Source organism: Spodoptera frugiperda, chromosome 26 (assembly GCF_023101765.2).
Source record: "Spodoptera frugiperda isolate SF20-4 chromosome 26, AGI-APGP_CSIRO_Sfru_2.0, whole genome shotgun sequence".
Classification (NCBI taxonomy): Eukaryota; Metazoa; Arthropoda; class Insecta; order Lepidoptera; family Noctuidae; genus Spodoptera; species Spodoptera frugiperda.
In genome coordinates, this window is record NC_064237.1 from 12,128,185 (window position 1) to 12,146,091 (window position 17,907).

Here is a 17,907-nt window from a genome sequence, read left to right on the forward strand (position 1 = left end):
TTCAATTTTCTAGCGGTCTGTTTGCGAAAAATTCAAAAAATCTAATTCGTACATAACAATACAACACACAACTTGACACAACTGACAAAAATTGACAACTAAACATCAACTGAATGTAGGATTTACTTTGTCAAATAAAGCGTGTTGAAAATCGAAAATCAAGTTACAAACAGAATCGAATAAAAAGCTAAAATAATGTAAAGAGAACATATTTTTGTAGAATTTTGTTATAAATATTAAGTATATTGATAAAACACCGAAAGTATATTACTGCTTGAAATTCCGAGTTTGACATGAAAACTAAACGTGTTACCTATTAAAAATGTCATAATGGTAAATCAGCTGTTTTGTTTCGGTTTGCAAGTCAGCTTTGTTTACCAGAGCTAATATCAGTTTATAGGTAAATAAATAATTAAGAATTAAATGTCAGTCTTGTTACATACTTTAGTAGCTTAGTAGATAAAGTTATGAACCAATTTTCGTAGGTTTAGACACCGCCTGACACTGTATATTCATTTTACAGCTTATCGTTATTTTTTATTGTCTGTCTTTATAATCTCATTCATTAAATCTTATAAGACTCTTATAAGCCCATTAGTGATACTTACTGTCTACTAATTGGTCTAAATTTGGAAGTGATCTTTACTTATTGATATATACATAAACTCCATTGTAATCAATCAATACATAGAAAAAAAAACGACCAACCTCCTCAGTTTTGGGAAGTCGGTTAAAATGTCTCTAAATAAAACAAATGTTTATGTTATCATTGTGAAATAATATGGTTAACCACTAGATAATAAATTTATCAATAATTTGGTTGATGTGGACTACAATTTCTATTGTAAGGTACAACCAATAACTGAACTGCACTACCCCTGTTAATTAATTTTAAACTTTAGTGTTAAAGTAATAAAATTGAAAATGTGTAAGAATTTAGGGTAGCTTGTTGTGCTGGTATCAGTGCTATAAAGTTGTGTTCATGATTATTTATTCAGTATTGTGCCAGTTTGCATTGTAAATACTACATGTCTGTACATACTGTCTTATCTCTGAGATAAGTTTGTCTGTGGTAATATTCTGTTTTTAATTTTTTTTTGTTCTTTTTGTAATTTTAATAGGTATTTCATAACATGTAAAAATTTAGTGATAGTTATCGGGTCTCTGGTAAACTCAATCACACAACAAAACTCAATACAAGTGTAGTTTGATGTCTGTTTTCTGTGAAACTATGGTGTAACTCTAGTCGAGCCAGCCCATTTGTGTCGAAGTATGGCTCTCCCACACATAAAGATAGTTTATTTTTTAATTATTAATTTAGAAATTTAATTTGTATGTAATGCTCAAATATTGGTAATTATAATTAAAGTTAAACAATACACATTTAAGGATGAACAAACCCTGTTGCACCAACTTAATTATGCTTAGAGAATACAATCCCGGGATCCCGAATCTCGGGATCCCGGGATCCGGCCGTTTTCTTGTCCCGAAAATCCCGGGACTGTACTTGGCTAATCTCGGGATTTTTAGGATTGACATTAAAGGAAAAGTTACAGCTGGAAATTGATAAGAGTATGAATTCCCCAGATCCTAAAGTACAAATACAAAATGAATCAGGGTTGGCAAATAGTATTAGACGTGAAATGAGCCTGTTCGAAAATGGAGGAACTCGTGGATATCACTTAGAAATAGCAAATAAATATCTAATGTCTATTCCTCCAACCAGCGTAGAACCTGAGCGAGCGTTTTCAGCTGCTGCTTATATTGGCAATAAACTACGAAGCAGGCTTGGAAGTGAAACGTTGGATGCTTTGATATTCCTGCGATTGTATTTTCGAAATTCTAATTAGTTTTGTTGTGTTGTCTTTTAAATTTCTTGCAAAAGTATTTTGATTGTTTTGTCAATTTTCGTTTCGTACTGTATTGTGTTGTGATGTGATTTATATTGTGCAACGATATTAAAATCATTTTTTTTAAATAACTCAAGTTCTGTTTTCATTTGAGCCCAATTAGAAACCACAAAGTCTAATCCCGGGATACTAAAGTGGATCCCGGGATTACACATTTAAAATCCAGTAATCCCGGGATTGAAAAACATGTTCGGGATTGTATTCTCTAATTATGCTACATAGTGACTTATGTACATTAATACTTGATCCACAATTATTATGCGCATGTAAATAAATGTTTAATGTTACTTGCAGATAAGGAGGCCGATTGTATTGCGCCTTCAGTAGTGCTATGTTGAAGATGACTTCGCAGGTGAGTTTAAATTAAATTTTACTTTATATTCTATGTTTTGTATTTTCAATAATGATATAGATGGCGCTTTGATTGGTCACCTCGAAAAATACAGTCAGTTACAGATTCTAATGAGAATAATAATAATAGCCTTTTTTAACTAACTCAGTAATCGTTATTTACAACTGGACACATTTGGCCATATGTTGGTATTAGTATATTTATTAGTTTGTTTTAAACTAGGATGTTCTTCAGTGTCGTGGGTGCGTTTACAAACATACAATTTCACATACACATGACACTTAGACCCAGAACAACAATCTGAGGATCACCTAGACAGTTGTTCCGTGCGGGAAACGAACCCGCGACACCTTATTATGTTACTATGTGTCATCATCATATCAGCCACAGTGCCACAACATATATTTACTAAAATTTTCGTTAAATTGTTTTATTTAATTTAATTTTTGTTTGTTTTATTTAATTATCCTTTTTAATTGTTTTATTTTATTTAATTACAATTATTGTATGTTAATGTATTTACAATGGGTGTGACTTACCTGAAATAAATCAATTTAATTTAATTTAATATACCAAAGTGACAATTTCAATTCAACAGCTAGACAACATAATTAGTGCTTACAAGACTCTGACGAAGATACCGTCAGTGGCTGGTGGCAAGCTGAACAATGCAGCCACCAGGATCACCGCCAAGTGGTCAGTGCGCAACCTGGATAAGGGCAAGAACACTGCATACACTACTTCATACTCTTTGGATGGAGACCTGAATGTCATCGCTCAAAGTGATTTCGGGGTCGATGTTAGCAATGAGTGAGTTTGACAGTTTTACTATGAATATCTTATTCTAAAAGCAACGTCACGCCTTTTATCCCCGAAGGGGTAGGCAGAGGTGTTTATTACGACAATTCATCCAAATAAAACTATCTTACTCTACTAGGTTCTATGAATTCCCCGTTTCATTCTACTATAAGTATCTTTTTCTACTAGCTACTTACGCGTGGTTTCACACGTTCTGCTCGGCTACTTTTGATCGTAACGTGATGTTTTATAGCTTATAGCCTTCCTTAATAAAAGCACTAATAAAAAATAGCATCGCTAGAGGACTGACTTACAGACAGACATTTTATTTTCTTTATGTTGTATTACAATATTTTCTTTGACGTTCAAAAGTGCCTTCCTATTTGAAATAAATAATTTTGACTTTTGACACTATCCAACACAAAAAGGCTTATTGAAATCGGACCAGTAGTTCGTAAGATTAGCGCGTTCAAACAAACAAAGTGGTTGGATGCGTGGCCTAGATATATTAGCAGTGGACGGGCTGATGATGATGATGATGGTTCTTCAGGAAACTGTCAGCTGTGTCTCCGCGGGAGACGTTCAAGGCGTTGATCCGCGAGGAGAACAACGGCAAGGACTCGAAGAAACAGTATCTCGAACTGTGGACTAAGAGCAGCCTGGCACAGAGCGTGGATCTCACTAGCCTGGACATCCACGGAGATGTCTATTCCGACTGTAAGTTTTGGCATATTTTTCATACTGTTATTAGTTGCCTGATGATAAGCAGACACCTTAGTCTAACTGCCGCACTCGGAGACACTTTTGGTATGACATCATCTGTACGCATCGCATGTAAGCATTGCTGATGATGCATGCGATGCGAGTTTCTATACAAGACAAACTAAAATCTGTAGCCGCGTACTTATAATGATTATTTGAACCATTCCTTATTAACGATATTGTATAGAAAATTACTAAGGACAGTGTTGAGTAACCATTAAATTACTCTGAGTGCGGCGGTAAGTAGACTTACAACTTTAAATGCGTGGCGGACCATGCCATCATGTTTTGGGAGGCTCCACCCAAAAATAATGGGTAAAAATTGCGTAGGCTTATTGACATTTTACAAAATTATGTAGTAATTATAGTTTAACAATTACAGCGGAATTCGGCAGTTTGGACTGGTCTCCTGATGAGACGTCCCTGGTGTATGTCGCGGAGAAGAAACTGCCAAAGTTCGAGCCTTACATCAAGAGGAAGGCTGAAGACAAACCGAAGCTGGACGGTAGTGGAGAGACCGCTCCTAAGAAGGTAGCAAGCAATTAACAATGGCCACATTTTTATTTTAAGTTACAACAAATACTCTCTTAATGAGTGCCTTGTTTGTCGAGTGGTTGCAAGCCAAGCAAGCAACCTTTCTAGGGATAAAAGGCATGACGAATAAATCTCTTAATGAATATAACTTGTCAGAGTGTAATCAATAAACACACAGGGGGAGAAGATTAAAGGAAAGTTAGTTAAATATATAAAAAAAATAGCTAATTAAGTTTATGACTGACCCCGTGGCGTTTAAAGTGCAGTGCCGGCGTTAGGGGGGGTGTGATAGGGCGATGGCCCAGGGCGACAAATTCTGGGGGGCGCTAAAAAAATTAAAAACTACTACTAACACTTAATATTGCTTCCCTCAAGTGGGCGCCACAATATTTTCGCCCGGGGTGTCAGTGGCCCTTACGCCGGCATTGTTAAAGTGTTAAATATTCTTGTTTCAGGGTGAAGAGCATATCTACAGGCAGGACTGGGGCGAGCAGTTGGTGGGCAAGCACCTGTCCGTGGTGGTGGTGTTCCAGCTGGCCTCGGAGACCTTCACCATCCTCAGCGGTATACCGGACGGAATGTGCCCTGGACAGGTACTGTACCTACGATATTCTATTCTTCCTCATACCTTGAGATATATGGGAAAAGATACAAATTAATGTGATTTAAATATGGATAAATACATTAGTTTAAGTTTTTTTATTAACTTTATTATCATTTATTTTTACCGATTTCACAAAAGGTACTGTTCTGATGTTTGATTTTTTTATTTAAAATCAATTGTAATAAGCGATTACGGGTTGACTATCACGTTTCACGCACACATCTTCTCATTATTATTTCTAAAACCCAAAATCTAAATAGTTAATCTGAAATTTCTTGGCTTTGGCAGTTGTTGTAATTAATATAATAATATCTGTGTGTATGTATGTCAGGTCCGTTTCTCCCCGGACGGGAGCAGTATCGTCGGCGTGGTGTGGAAGACGGAGCCGCGCAGACTGGGGCTCATCTTCTGCACCAACCGACCCAGCTACATCTTCGAGTGCACTCTCGATGGCACCTTCAGTAAGTAAACCAACTTCAACATATGTCCAGGGGCCTTATGCTGCTGCTGAGAGGGACGGAGCTATGTAGGTTGTATAGGTCCGTCCCTCTCGCACTGCTCAGTGATCGACCATTCTGACACAATTGTAATAGCAGACTAAGGCCCCTGTAGTGCACAGGAGATCATTCACTATTTAAGGGTACAGGGCTAAGGGCACTAGCCATACCAATCGATCGATAGTCCATCGATACCGTCGGTCGACATCGGTCGACATTAATCGATTGTCGTGGTAGCTTTAATTGATCGACGGATATCGGTCGACTAACCAATCGATCGATTGCCGGTCGATGGCATCGGTCAACGTAGATTACACTATCTATCAATCGACATCGACCAATCCATTCCACCATCGACAGATAGCATTTATCGGCTATCGATCAATTGATGTAGTAGAAACTATCGATCGACGTCGACTAATCCATTCTACCATCGATCGATGCCATCGATTGACGATCGCTCGATTGGTGTGGTAACACCTTAATGATACTCCATGAAAAATAAGCTGTTTAAGTTAATCTTGAAATCATTTTAATCTGAGGGCTTAGTTCGAGTTTGTTTTACGTGTAACGAGAACGCGTTCGGCGCTCTGACTTTTTTTTTTTTTTTATTCGACAAAAACTAATGCTTGACTACATCCCACCTGATGGTAAGTAGTGATGTAATCGTTGATGGTGAGGCGCACTAGTTTCTTAAGAGCCTATTCACTCTAGACTTGAAGACACCCACATTGTAGTCCGATGGAAAAACCGCAGTAGGTTTAGTATCTGATTGGTTAGTTCATTCGCGCCAGCCAATCAGACCGCCGAACGCGGTCTCGTTTCGTTTCCAATCAACGTAAAGGCAACTCGGACTAAGGTTAGTGATCATCTAATATACGGCGACGTCATACAAAGCGAGATCATGTTTAACTGGCTTTGAATAAAGATAAAGATAAAGAGAGTTTATTTGCAAATATGGGTTACTACAATATAATGATGTGTTTAGTTACATTGCAAGCCCAGCCATATTTTACCAGGAGGCATGCAAATATAAATTAATAAATTATAATAGTTAAAATTTAAGCTCAAATTATACAAAATAATACAAAATGTTTCAAATGTTTCATTTAAATTAAAACAAAATGAATTTATTTAGAATAACTTGATATATTATATATGCCGTGTCTCCTACTAACATATCTTCAAGTAATTCTGACATTGGTTTACTTTGTTATTAGAAAAGTTGAGTGGAGAAGGACTAGCGGTGAGGTCCCCCCGGTTCTCCCCCAACGGGGAGTTGGTGTGGTTGCAACGTAAGGCCGACGGCCCGCACCACGCCTGCCACCAGATCGTACGCAGGAACAAAGATGTAAGTACTCTTTTATGGTTATAAAACGGTAAATGGTGAACGGTGACTCAAGACAATTGTATGAATGTAATGTGTATTATATGTATTGTATGTATTATATATGTATATGTATATATATATATATATGTATTATATATTGTATTGTATTCTTATATTTATTCTTTTGTGTCTGTGTTTGGGCTTTGCATCGATCCGCTTCATTTCTCTGCACTACCCTATGGTTGACTGTTAGAGAATGCCTTAAGGCATTAAGTCCGCCATTCACTGTATTTGTGATGAAGAAATAAATAAATAAATCAGCAATCGACTCCGCCCATGGCCACCAGCAGTACCGGAGGCGTTACAAGTGCATTGCTGTTTCTTATGTTAAAGAGACTTCAGGATTGAGGATTGGGAGCAGGCCTCCCTATTATAGGCTATACTGCCTACCCCACCCCTCCCTACTAATATGATTCTTAACGTCGTATTGGATAAATTAGGCCTCGATTGGAGGTTGCCACAATGCTAAAGGTTTTTTTTTTATGAGACATGCCGGTTATCGAGCAGACGTATTATCTGATGGTAATCAATCGCCGCCGCCCATGGACACTTGAAACACCAGAGGCTTTACAAGTGCGTTACCGGCTTTTTGGGAGTTAGGAATTTAAGGGTTGTTGTTCGGGAATGGGGATGGGGAAGATTGGGAAGGGGGGATTGGGCCTCCGGTAACCTCACTCCCACACTTGACAAGGTGACTGCATATCATACATATTTTCTTAAATTTCAGGGCGAAGTAACAACAGTGATAGACATAGTAGACACAGAAGTGAAGACAGCGACGGGGCAGAGCTTCCACGGCGTGTACTGCCAGGCGCTGCCCGCGCGGTGCTTCGCGGCCGACGGCAGGCTCGTACTGTCCACGCCGCAGAAAAATGAAGTGCGCTCCTATGTCGTCGATATGGGTATGTATACAATGTAATAATTAACTGCCATATAGCAGAGTACAATATACTACCATATAGCCATTTTTGCGGAGTAAGTTTGCGCATTCAGTATTTCGGTGTTCGGAGCAATAACGGAATCATAGCGCGATCAAAATATGTGTTAAAATTATTATGTATTGTTCGAGTTGTCACGGCGCTCGATAGATGGCGGTAAAATCGCAATAGATCGCGCTATGGTTCCGTTACCTCAATTTAGTTAGGTTCTGCGTCAATCTGACGTTCGTTGAGTACAAACAACGCCCCTAACGGAAAAAGTGTTAACAATATAAAGTGAGTGAATGTATCTAGCATAGGCGTAGCCAGGTTTTAGTTTCGGGAGGGGTTCAAGAAAGTCGACCCATTATATGAGTGACAAAAAACACATTCATAGGTAGTCATAGAGACCTTTGCCAAACAGGGAATGTACTATGCTAACTAGAAAAAGAATGCTCTGTCTAGGTACGCATTTCGGGAGGGGGGGGTTGAACAACCCCCCCCCCCTGGCTACGCCTATGGTATCTAGTGGTGTTTGTGTTTTTCCAAAGTCCCTCTGAAGCCGACCCTCCGAGTTGTGTTCATTCGGTGTTGATACAAGTAATAAGGTGTATATTCCTACGTTCCAGACTCGGGCAAGATATGGGACATCTCCAACAAGAGCTGGCCGTGCTCCACGAGCGTGCTGGACGTGCGCGGTGATGTCATACTCGCCACATGCTCCAGTCTCATCGCCCCGGGACAGGTGACTACATATATCTAGTACTAGCTACTTCCGCGCGGTTTCACCCGCTCTGCTTAGCTCCTATTGATCGTAGCGTGATGATTTATAGCCTATAACCTTCCTCGATAAATGCGCTATTCAACACAAAAAGAATTATTCAAATCGGACCAGTAGTTCCTGAGATTAGCGCGTTCAAACAAACAAACTCTTTAGCTTTATAATATTATTAGTAATTAGTAATTAGTATAGATTAATTGTCACTATACGATTTCTTTTTCATATAAATGAACATTTAGTAACTGCCCTCTGACCGTAATCAAACAAAATGTTCATATACCTACTAATTAATAAATAAATAAAAAGAAAATAAATTATTAGTATTAAATTGCGATGTATGCAACACAAAATTATACACAAATGCATAAAATTAAACAAAAATCTGGAATCAAATACCATATAACACATTGCATTAGGAATCCAACAAAGGATGCAATGTGTATAGGGCCAACAGAGCAGATTGTGGCAGGTTTGCAAAATTTAGGGCCCGTTTCTCCATCTTCATATAAATACCTCATAAAACTTATGTGGCATAGGCTCACCCCCCATTACATGGGACTTATAACATAAATAGTGAAAAGTGGGTGTACATTGTATAGCGGCATTACGTGCCGTATTGTGTACCTCTGCCTACCCCTTCGGGGATAAAAAGGCGTGATATCGTGTCACATAAAGTCACATCGTATCACTTCAAGTTCACTGCGAACTGCTAGGGAGTGGAACTCCTTGCCGGAGTCTGTGTGTCCTGATGGGTATAACCTGGGTGTCTTCAAGGCCCGAGTGAATAGGTTGCTTATGGGCACCACCGTAGGCCGCATCATCACTTACCATCAGGCGAGATAACGGCCAAACGTCCGCCCATTTAACATAAAAAACATTGTGATAGGTTCAAAATCCTTTGTGAAATAGGTCCTTAATGATGTGTCCAGGTGTACATAGCTCGGCTGCCAGCGGCAGACAGCGAGGCAGGCACCAAGTGGTCGCGCGTCACGTTCAACGGCGCGGTGCCGGGCGCCCTGTACTCCGCCACGGTACTGTACCTCGACCTGAAGCATGACTCAGAGGACGCCGTCAGTGAGTATCTAACATGAAGCGATACAAATTCGGTATTCTACTAAATAAATACATAATAAATAACCAAATTATTACACATTTAATCTAATTCAAAAGTGACTAACACAGTCATCCATTGATAACGAAGCGATTAAACAAACTGACTTTTATATTTATATAACTCTAATGATAAAAAAGCACAAGAATTTAGCGCTCGGCGCTAAAGATACGCCTTTTTTATAACTTGGACGATCAAAGCGCACGCTTCTTATGCATGCATCTTATTTTGTCATACACTTTGATAATTACGAATTATTTTCACTGTTTGTAGTAAATAGATAATTCTAACAAAAATACCATGCATTGGTATAAATCTAGCACTAATTTATTACACTGAGTTATTGAGTACAAAATATTTACACTATCAAGCATGGACCACTGACGACTAAAACGAATATTTGAATCAATACTATGTTAGTCACCTGATTGTGACTTATTGTTATTGTAAAAAGTTCTTCCAAACACCGGTAGATGGCAGTGTCATTGTCCAAATTGTATACACCACCCACCCCGTTATCTCTATCCCTGTCGCTCGCCAACGTTTTTATGGTTGCATCCCTTATTACCTGCATTTCGTGACGCTGTATAAGGGTGCAATCCTAAGTCGCGCTATTAAAGTTCTCAGCACTCTCTGCTTACATTACCGTGACAAAGTCGAAATGTTAAGGAGTCCGTTTCTCCGCAGGAAAGTAGTTTTGAAAGGAGCTACTCAGAGTCCTGGACAACACAGCAATTATTTGTATAGAGCTGTGACGCAGAGCATGACGCTACCCGGCCTGTGTGTACTCAAAGAGCTTGATATTTAATGACTCTAAATAACTGACAGAATTCCATCAAGCTCTTGAGAAATGTACGTTTCGTTCAAGCAAAACGAATAATATGTACATTGAGCACAACTAGCTCTTATATACGTTATAGAGTCATTTGAGATCACATATTAGGGGCGTAATACGTATCTCGACTCCACTGCGAAGAAAATTCGACACCCCTTTTTGCTGTTAGAAATTAAAAAAGCCATAAGCGACATGGAAGAATGATTGAAAGTAAATAATTGTTTTTAAAGAATAATTTTCATATAGCTCCGTTGTATGTCCGATTTCTAAATCTTGTTAGGTATTTTTATTTGAAAATTCAGAGTCTAACGGTATTAAGTTAACTGTAGTTAAGTATGATATTCAAAAAAGTATTTGTTTATAAAGTTCAACATACTTATTTAAGATAAGAAAACTGTCTAATGTTTCACAGCGTCACACAATACCATTTTTATGTACAATATTTTACCACAAAACAGTTTTAACTTGACAAGTAAAAAAGTGATCATTTATCACCTTTGTTTTATCGAATAGGTGGCAAACGAGCCAACGAGTCACCTGAATTTATACTTTGAATCACTAAAAGTGAACCTTAACAATAAGTAATTAGATTTCAATTTCGATTGTGAAGGAACTTACAGTTGGATTTTCTTACAGAATCGTTCACGGCGTTGTACTTGTCTCCTGAGACGGAGGAAAGGAAACTGCCGTTGATCGTGTGGCCTCACGGAGGGCCGCACTCCAATTTTGTCAACTCCTTCTCCATTGAAGCTGCCCTCTTCACCATGATGGGTAAGATCATTTTATAACACACCTACATACTTTAACTGCCGTATTCGGAGATATTTCATGATTACTTAAACTATTCCTTAGTAACGATTTTGTATAGAAAACTGCTAGTTGCTAAGGATTGGGTTAAGTAACCATTAAACTAGTCTGTATAATTCATTTTCATTTAGTGTAATATAATACATAAAAATTTTCGTAATTAAATTAGCAATTACTTGCACTTGCTTGTATTAACATTTATTATTTATTATTAAATATTTTTATAGAATCAATCAGTCATAACTATGAATAAAAATATGTATTCAGTGAATCTTATTATACGTTTTTTTTTATCACTTATTGTTCATAAAGAAATATTTCTTGCATCTTTCACTTTGTATTAAAAATACAATAAGCTGTAAATACCAATGGCTATTTATGTACACACACACTAAGATCGAACTCCAGAAAGACTATTAAGGCAGATTGACCAAAAAATTTCAGGTTTCGCATCCCTTCAAGTGAATTACCGGGGCTCGACAGGGGCGGGGCAGGACTCGGTGCAATTTCTACTCAAACGGGTGGGAGACGCGGACGTCAAAGATTGCAAACTTGCAACAGACTATGCACTAAAGACATTCACCTCCATTGACCCCGCAAAGGTTTGCTTAACAGGAGGTTCCCATGGGGGATTCTTGGTCACCCATCTTAGTGGGCAATACCCAGATGTTTATGCTGCTGTAGTCAGCAGGAACCCTGTTACTGATGTCGCCAGTATGTTTAATTCTACAGACATAGCTGATTGGTGAGTTGGCATGATACTTGTTTTTCCATTCTGTTAATGTATGGGGATTTTTGAGGCATGTTAAGATAACCTACATTGATGATTTTGTTAATAGATTTTTAACTTTATTTATTAGGATTAAAGTTGAATATCGGTTAAAGACACAGTTGTAGCTTGATGTGCTGTTTGCATTGATTGTTCTACGATCAGAGAAATCGTGATAAAAGGAATGACATATTCTCGTTAATCCCCATATAACTAGAGTCGGGAAAATACGACGTGAATTTATTATTATGCATGTTATATTGTTTCTAAATTAATTTGCAAACGGTAACTGAATTGCCGAGATATTATAAGGATTTGCGTTTTTGAACGGATTCGGTTTAATAATTATTATTCTAATCGAGACTAGTGGTAGTTTTTCCGAGTGATTTTGTCAGGAAAAAATTGTTGGGTATATAGATTATTATACATAGTTTTTTTTACATTTGATGGGTCGACGTTTGGCCGCTATTAAATGAGCTCATAAGAGCTGTGCTGTCCCAGTCCTGCCCTAAATAAATGATTTCATAAAATACCATATTGCAATACTAGATCTGCCTTTTTAGTCAGGAGTCTGATCGTATCTATTACGATTCGACATTAAAAATCTCCCTCCACTAGGTTTTGCATCAGCCCGAATAAACTACAGAGGCTCCACAGGCCAGGGCGACAAACACGTCCGTTGCCTAATAGCTCACGTAGGCGACTACGACGTACAAGATTGCTGTCTCACTCTAAACACGTTATTAGAAAGAGATGGGAGATTGTGTGAGAAGAGTGTGGTTTTATATGGAGGTAGTTATGGTGGGCTGGTGGTAGCACACTTAGCTGGACTGTACCCTGATAGGTTCAGAGCTCTGGTGATGAGGAACCCGCTGATAGACCTGGCAACTAAAGGTCATTATGCTGACAATTCGGATGGGTAAGTCCTAATTTGTTACATGTAAGAATATTGGTTAGATGTCGCGTTCAGTTACCGTTTGTAATTATGTAGGTAGTTTATTTTGCTTTGTATAATGTGTTTTATTTAGATCTGTCAAGTAGTTTTTGAGGTAAAGAGTAACAAATATACATACATCGACAATTAATAAATTTTGGAATTTTAGTAATATTGTAAGCAAATGCTAGTTAACATTGTTACCTACTAATTTTATTTGGGTGCTTTTCCACCAGAATTGTGCTATGCTACGTTGCTGTAGATGCGTTTGATTTGTGATTGGCCACCAATCATATTCATTGGTACACATAACATAGCACTGGTGGAAACAGACTCAGCTAAGCTATGTTTTTTATATGGAAATATGCGTGATATGGATGGCTTCACATCACTACTAGCCATACCTCGTATACTCAGCATCTATACATAGCTTAGTATCAGTGGAAACAGTCACATAGTTTCACAGCTTAGCTGTTACATCTTCATAGCATAGCTACATAGCACATCTCTGGTGGAAATACACTTAACAACATATTTTATTATGGATAAAATAAAGATCCTTCATTTCATATATCTATGATGTAACCAGGTGTGCAGTAGAAGCAGGTTTCGACTTCACGGAGAAGGGTCCGGTGTCTGAAGAACAGCTGCTGGCCATGCGGCGCTGCTCACCCATCGCCCACGTGCACAAGGTTAAGGCGCCCACCGCTCTCATGCTGGGCAGCGGAGACAAACGGGTGCCACACTTCCAGGGTCTGGAGTACGCTAGGAGATTGAAGGCCAATGGAGTTCCTACCAGGTAAGGTGGAGAAAATAGGGATACATTTTAAGTGCGGGAGAGCCATGCTTCGGCACAAATGGGCCGGCTCGACCGGAGTGATACCACGGCCTCACTGAAAACCGACGTGAAAACGATTGCGTTGTGTTTCGTTGTGTGAGAGAGGTAACCGAAGGCCCAATTCCCCCTTCCCCATCTTCCCAATCCTCAATTTCCTAACAACCCTTAAATTCCTAACCCCCCAAAAGCCAGCAACGCACTTGTAACGCCTCTGGTGTTTCAAATGTCCGTGGGCGGCGGCGATTGCTTACCATCAGGAGATACGACTGCTCGTTTACCGGCTCGCGTTTTATAAAAAAAATAAGCTTATGGAACTAACAATATGGAGCCTAGACTAGTTTCTATGAGTCTTACATGTTGTGTTGTGACGTCATATTTTTTGCGTTTATTATACATATTTAGTTCTTACTAGCTGACCCGACAAACTACGTACCGCCTCAATACTTTGTTCTCATCTTTTGGACTTCAACAAATAATTCAAGACCGAAATCAGCTAAATCGGTCCTGCCGTTCTCGACTTTTAATGAGACTAACGAGCAGAAATTTATTTTTATACATATATAAGAGATTAACTGATCAGAGAAAGAAGAAGGCCACATAAGTATAGTAATTAATAATGAATATTTTATATGAATTAATGTCTCAACATTTTTTTTTTTATATATTTTATATGAAGTATTTGACCACTAACTTTACGAATCTGGTAACTTAATTAAATGCCAAATAAAATACTACAATTTAATCTTTGTTCCAGAATCTACATGTATGATGACAATCATTCGCTGTCGTCTCCCGCCGCTGAGATGGACAACCTCATCAACGGCACCCATTGGTTCATGCACCACCTTGACTTATAGGACAGGCGAATACACGCAAGACTATTAGATAGGTATTTAAAAATTTGGTTGAAAATGCAAGCTTTAAAAAACAGAAACTTGTAATTGATAAGGACGCATACATATGACACTATGTGTACGCGCAGTAAAAATCGATCTTAATACAAATTCTCTGAATCGATATCAATCTCTGAATCGTTATATACAACCAATTTAATAAATCAATGTTAATCTATTGATTTCGGTTTAAGTTCCCTGACGATCAACTTCCGGAGCTACGGACTACCTAGCGGGTTTACCGGGGCTCCGGTTCGACAAGCAGGAGTAGCAAGGGGGTGGTTTTTATTCCGTAAGAGTCTGACACTCCCTCACGCTTTACCTGGCGAGAGAAGTCAATGAAAGATTTTCCCCCCTGAAAAAAAAAGACGATCAACTTACTCTGAACTGTGCATTTTTTCAATGTATTTTTTACTTTATTATATCAAAACAATAAAGTTGAAAATGCAATAAAAGAAATAGACAGAAAAGAGTTGGTGGTCTCTGTAAGATAGACGGTTATATCGAGCTATACAAAACCATTTAATAATAGTCTTGCTTTGTATAGTCTTACCGCACAATAGACGGTCAGTTTATATTGGATTTTCTATGTAGCATGCGTGTGTACATAACTACTTTTTCTTAGGAATTTTTGTAATTATCGTACTGAAGCCTTTTTGTAATTATCGTACTGAATTTAGATTTATTATAAGGAATATACTGATTAATGTATTGTAGTAGTATACTGTGAATTAAATGTTTAACTTATCAAACTTTCCTGATTGAATGGATATTTTTTTCCAATATGTCAACACTGATGTTTAATTTAAAGGTAGAACATATAGTAGAACATACGTATAAAGCACCTATGCATTTGTTTTAAATACTATTTACTAGGAAGGTAATTCAAGACGTTTTCTTAAATCCAGTAAGTACGTAATTCTGTATGAAATAATAAATCAGTTTTTCATATTCTGTCTTTTACTACCCACCTCTTTGATTTCAATGAGATTTTATATGTTTTCCATAGATGCTTTAACTTATCTACTGCCGTATTTTATAATTACTTGAACATTTAATAATTACTTGAACTATTATTCCTTAGTAACGATTTTGTTCCGAAAACAATTGCAGAGGATTGGTTAAGTTGCTATTAAATGACTCTGAGTATGGTCAATAAATAAATGTCCATTATGTTTATACACTAACTGCCGCCATCAGAGACATTTATGCTATTCCTTAGTAACGATTTTGTTCCGAAAACAAATGCTAAGGACTGGGTTAAGTCACTATTAAATGCCTCTGAGTACGATCAATAAATAAATGTCTATTATGTTTATACTCAAAATCTATACTTTATACTACTAACAAATTGTTATTTTCATTGACCAAATTGCAATTAATAAAATGAAGTCCAAAAACACCTATGTTAAAGTGCATTCTCAATAATTTGATGGAACATCAGCCGGTTGACTAGAGCCAATATTGTTGCGAGGGTGGGCAGTACACAGGGGCTAGTAACGAATGGTTCGGTGAAACAAAAGTGCCAATAAAATGTAGTTCAAATTACATAGACATGTAGCTAATCGCCCGTGTGATTGAGGTGTAGTGCAGACTAAACAGAAGGGCCATTCTTTCATGACTATTAAAAATTTCGGTTAAACTATTTAGGCCCGATTTCTGTGTGGTATATTATTCTATAAGTATACTATAACTGGATACAAAATAGCGTCTATAAGTACCATCTGTAAGGGTACCTACATATTATAATAAATCGTTGTTTAACAATTGCAACCTCTCGAGTCAGTGTTGCTTAGAATACTATAAATTAGTACTAGTTATAATACAATTTACAATAAACTACGTTTAAAAAACCAACTTCGACTTACACTTTATGAAGTCGGTTAATATACTAAATCTGCCTTAATTCTAAGTGAAAACCGTAAATCACTTTTCTGAAACCCGTATCAAAATCAGTTCGTTCAATCGAGAAACAATCGCGCACAAACATACATACAGGTCAAACAAAGAACTTTCTTCTTTTTTAAGTCCGTTTGAAAACTGCTTTAACTTCCTAACCATGGTTAATTATTATCATCCCCAGCATGTGTCTGCTGGATGCCTACTGCTGGATATAATACGCTGATTTCATATCATCAAACACTTTCACAAGTACCTACCTACACCGATACCTATAGGGTTGTCCAAAATTGTGTTGTATCAGTTGCTGTTTCCTGGTCACCTATATCAGCATTAATGCAAAGTTGGACTACTGTAATGTATGCCCAGTGGCGGTATGTCCCCTACCGTAACGAGACAGGTGGACAACATGTGTTACGAACGCTAAGTCCACATGTTCGGACATTTGTGACGTCACCAATTAGTTTTAAGTGCTACACAAGTGAGAAACAAGCACTTAATCTATTCACGTAATTATGTTTATCATGAGTATGGTAAATCGTTTTATTGGTACTTATAATAATAGGACAATTGTTTTAATCGGTACTTCTCGCATAATTACCATTAAATTTGAGGGAAATTGCGTAGGTGTATACCCTTTTCTATGCATCTATCACTGACGAAGGCATCTAGATTTAAAATATGACGTGGTGTCGAACCTAGGGGCCTACTCCGCTTCTCGAATCCCAAGTTTCGTTTTAATTTCGGCCGTAGGTTTTATTGATTTACTAATAGAATTACTTGAAATAACATTTTATTTCGTTTTACTTTTTAACGTTGAATTAGAGTACCTGACCTGGGATCCACGTTCCTAATCCGTGCAGCCAGGGAATGGAACAAACTGCCGGCTTCTAATTTCCCTGAGAAATACTTGTACAACCCGGGTCTTTTCAAGCTCAGAGTGAATAGATACTTTCTAAATATGTGTGCGCCATCTTCGGCCACATCTTCGCTTCGCCGTCCTAGCAGAAAGCGGATTGGTGGCCAAATGCAGACTTATAAAAGCTAAAAAAATAACTGGGCGGCTGCCGCCCAGCAGGCCGGCACTTAAATTGCTGCAAATCAGGTACCTAGATATAAATACCATCTAATTCATTACAAACGGAGTTCGCCTGTAGGGACATACGCAACAAGTTATCGATTCGTTTCGACAATAACACATTTACATAAATAAACACACCGATAGAATCACGCCGTTCATAATCTTCATAAAATTACGTCGATAAAATGGTTATTT

The 17,907-nt window shown here is 37.9% G+C and overlaps 1 protein-coding gene across 4 annotated transcripts; it reads left to right on the forward strand.

Moving 5' to 3' along the window:
* Window positions 1–134: 134 nt before the first annotated feature.
* LOC118264495 (acylamino-acid-releasing enzyme) lies at window positions 135–15,683 on the forward strand. Of its 4 annotated transcripts, none has more exons than XM_050704870.1 (16): window positions 257–400; window positions 2,205–2,262; window positions 2,861–3,072; window positions 3,611–3,777; window positions 4,205–4,353; window positions 4,812–4,949; window positions 5,292–5,421; window positions 6,678–6,808; window positions 7,575–7,749; window positions 8,394–8,509; window positions 9,475–9,619; window positions 11,128–11,262; window positions 11,743–12,043; window positions 13,591–13,800; window positions 14,594–14,728; window positions 14,927–15,683. In XM_050704870.1, the coding sequence occupies exons 2-15, from the start codon at window positions 2,242–2,244 to the stop codon at window positions 14,694–14,696; spliced, it is 2,133 nt and encodes a 710-aa protein (XP_050560827.1). In that variant the 5' UTR covers window positions 257–400; window positions 2,205–2,241; the 3' UTR covers window positions 14,697–14,728; window positions 14,927–15,683. The 4 variants fall into 4 exon arrangements, with proteins under 4 accessions (XP_050560830.1, XP_050560827.1, XP_050560828.1 ...); XM_050704871.1 differs by lacking the exon at window positions 11,743–12,043 and adding an exon at window positions 12,686–12,986; XM_050704872.1 differs by lacking the exon at window positions 257–400 and adding an exon at window positions 965–1,072.
* Window positions 15,684–17,907: the final 2,224 nt, after the last annotated feature.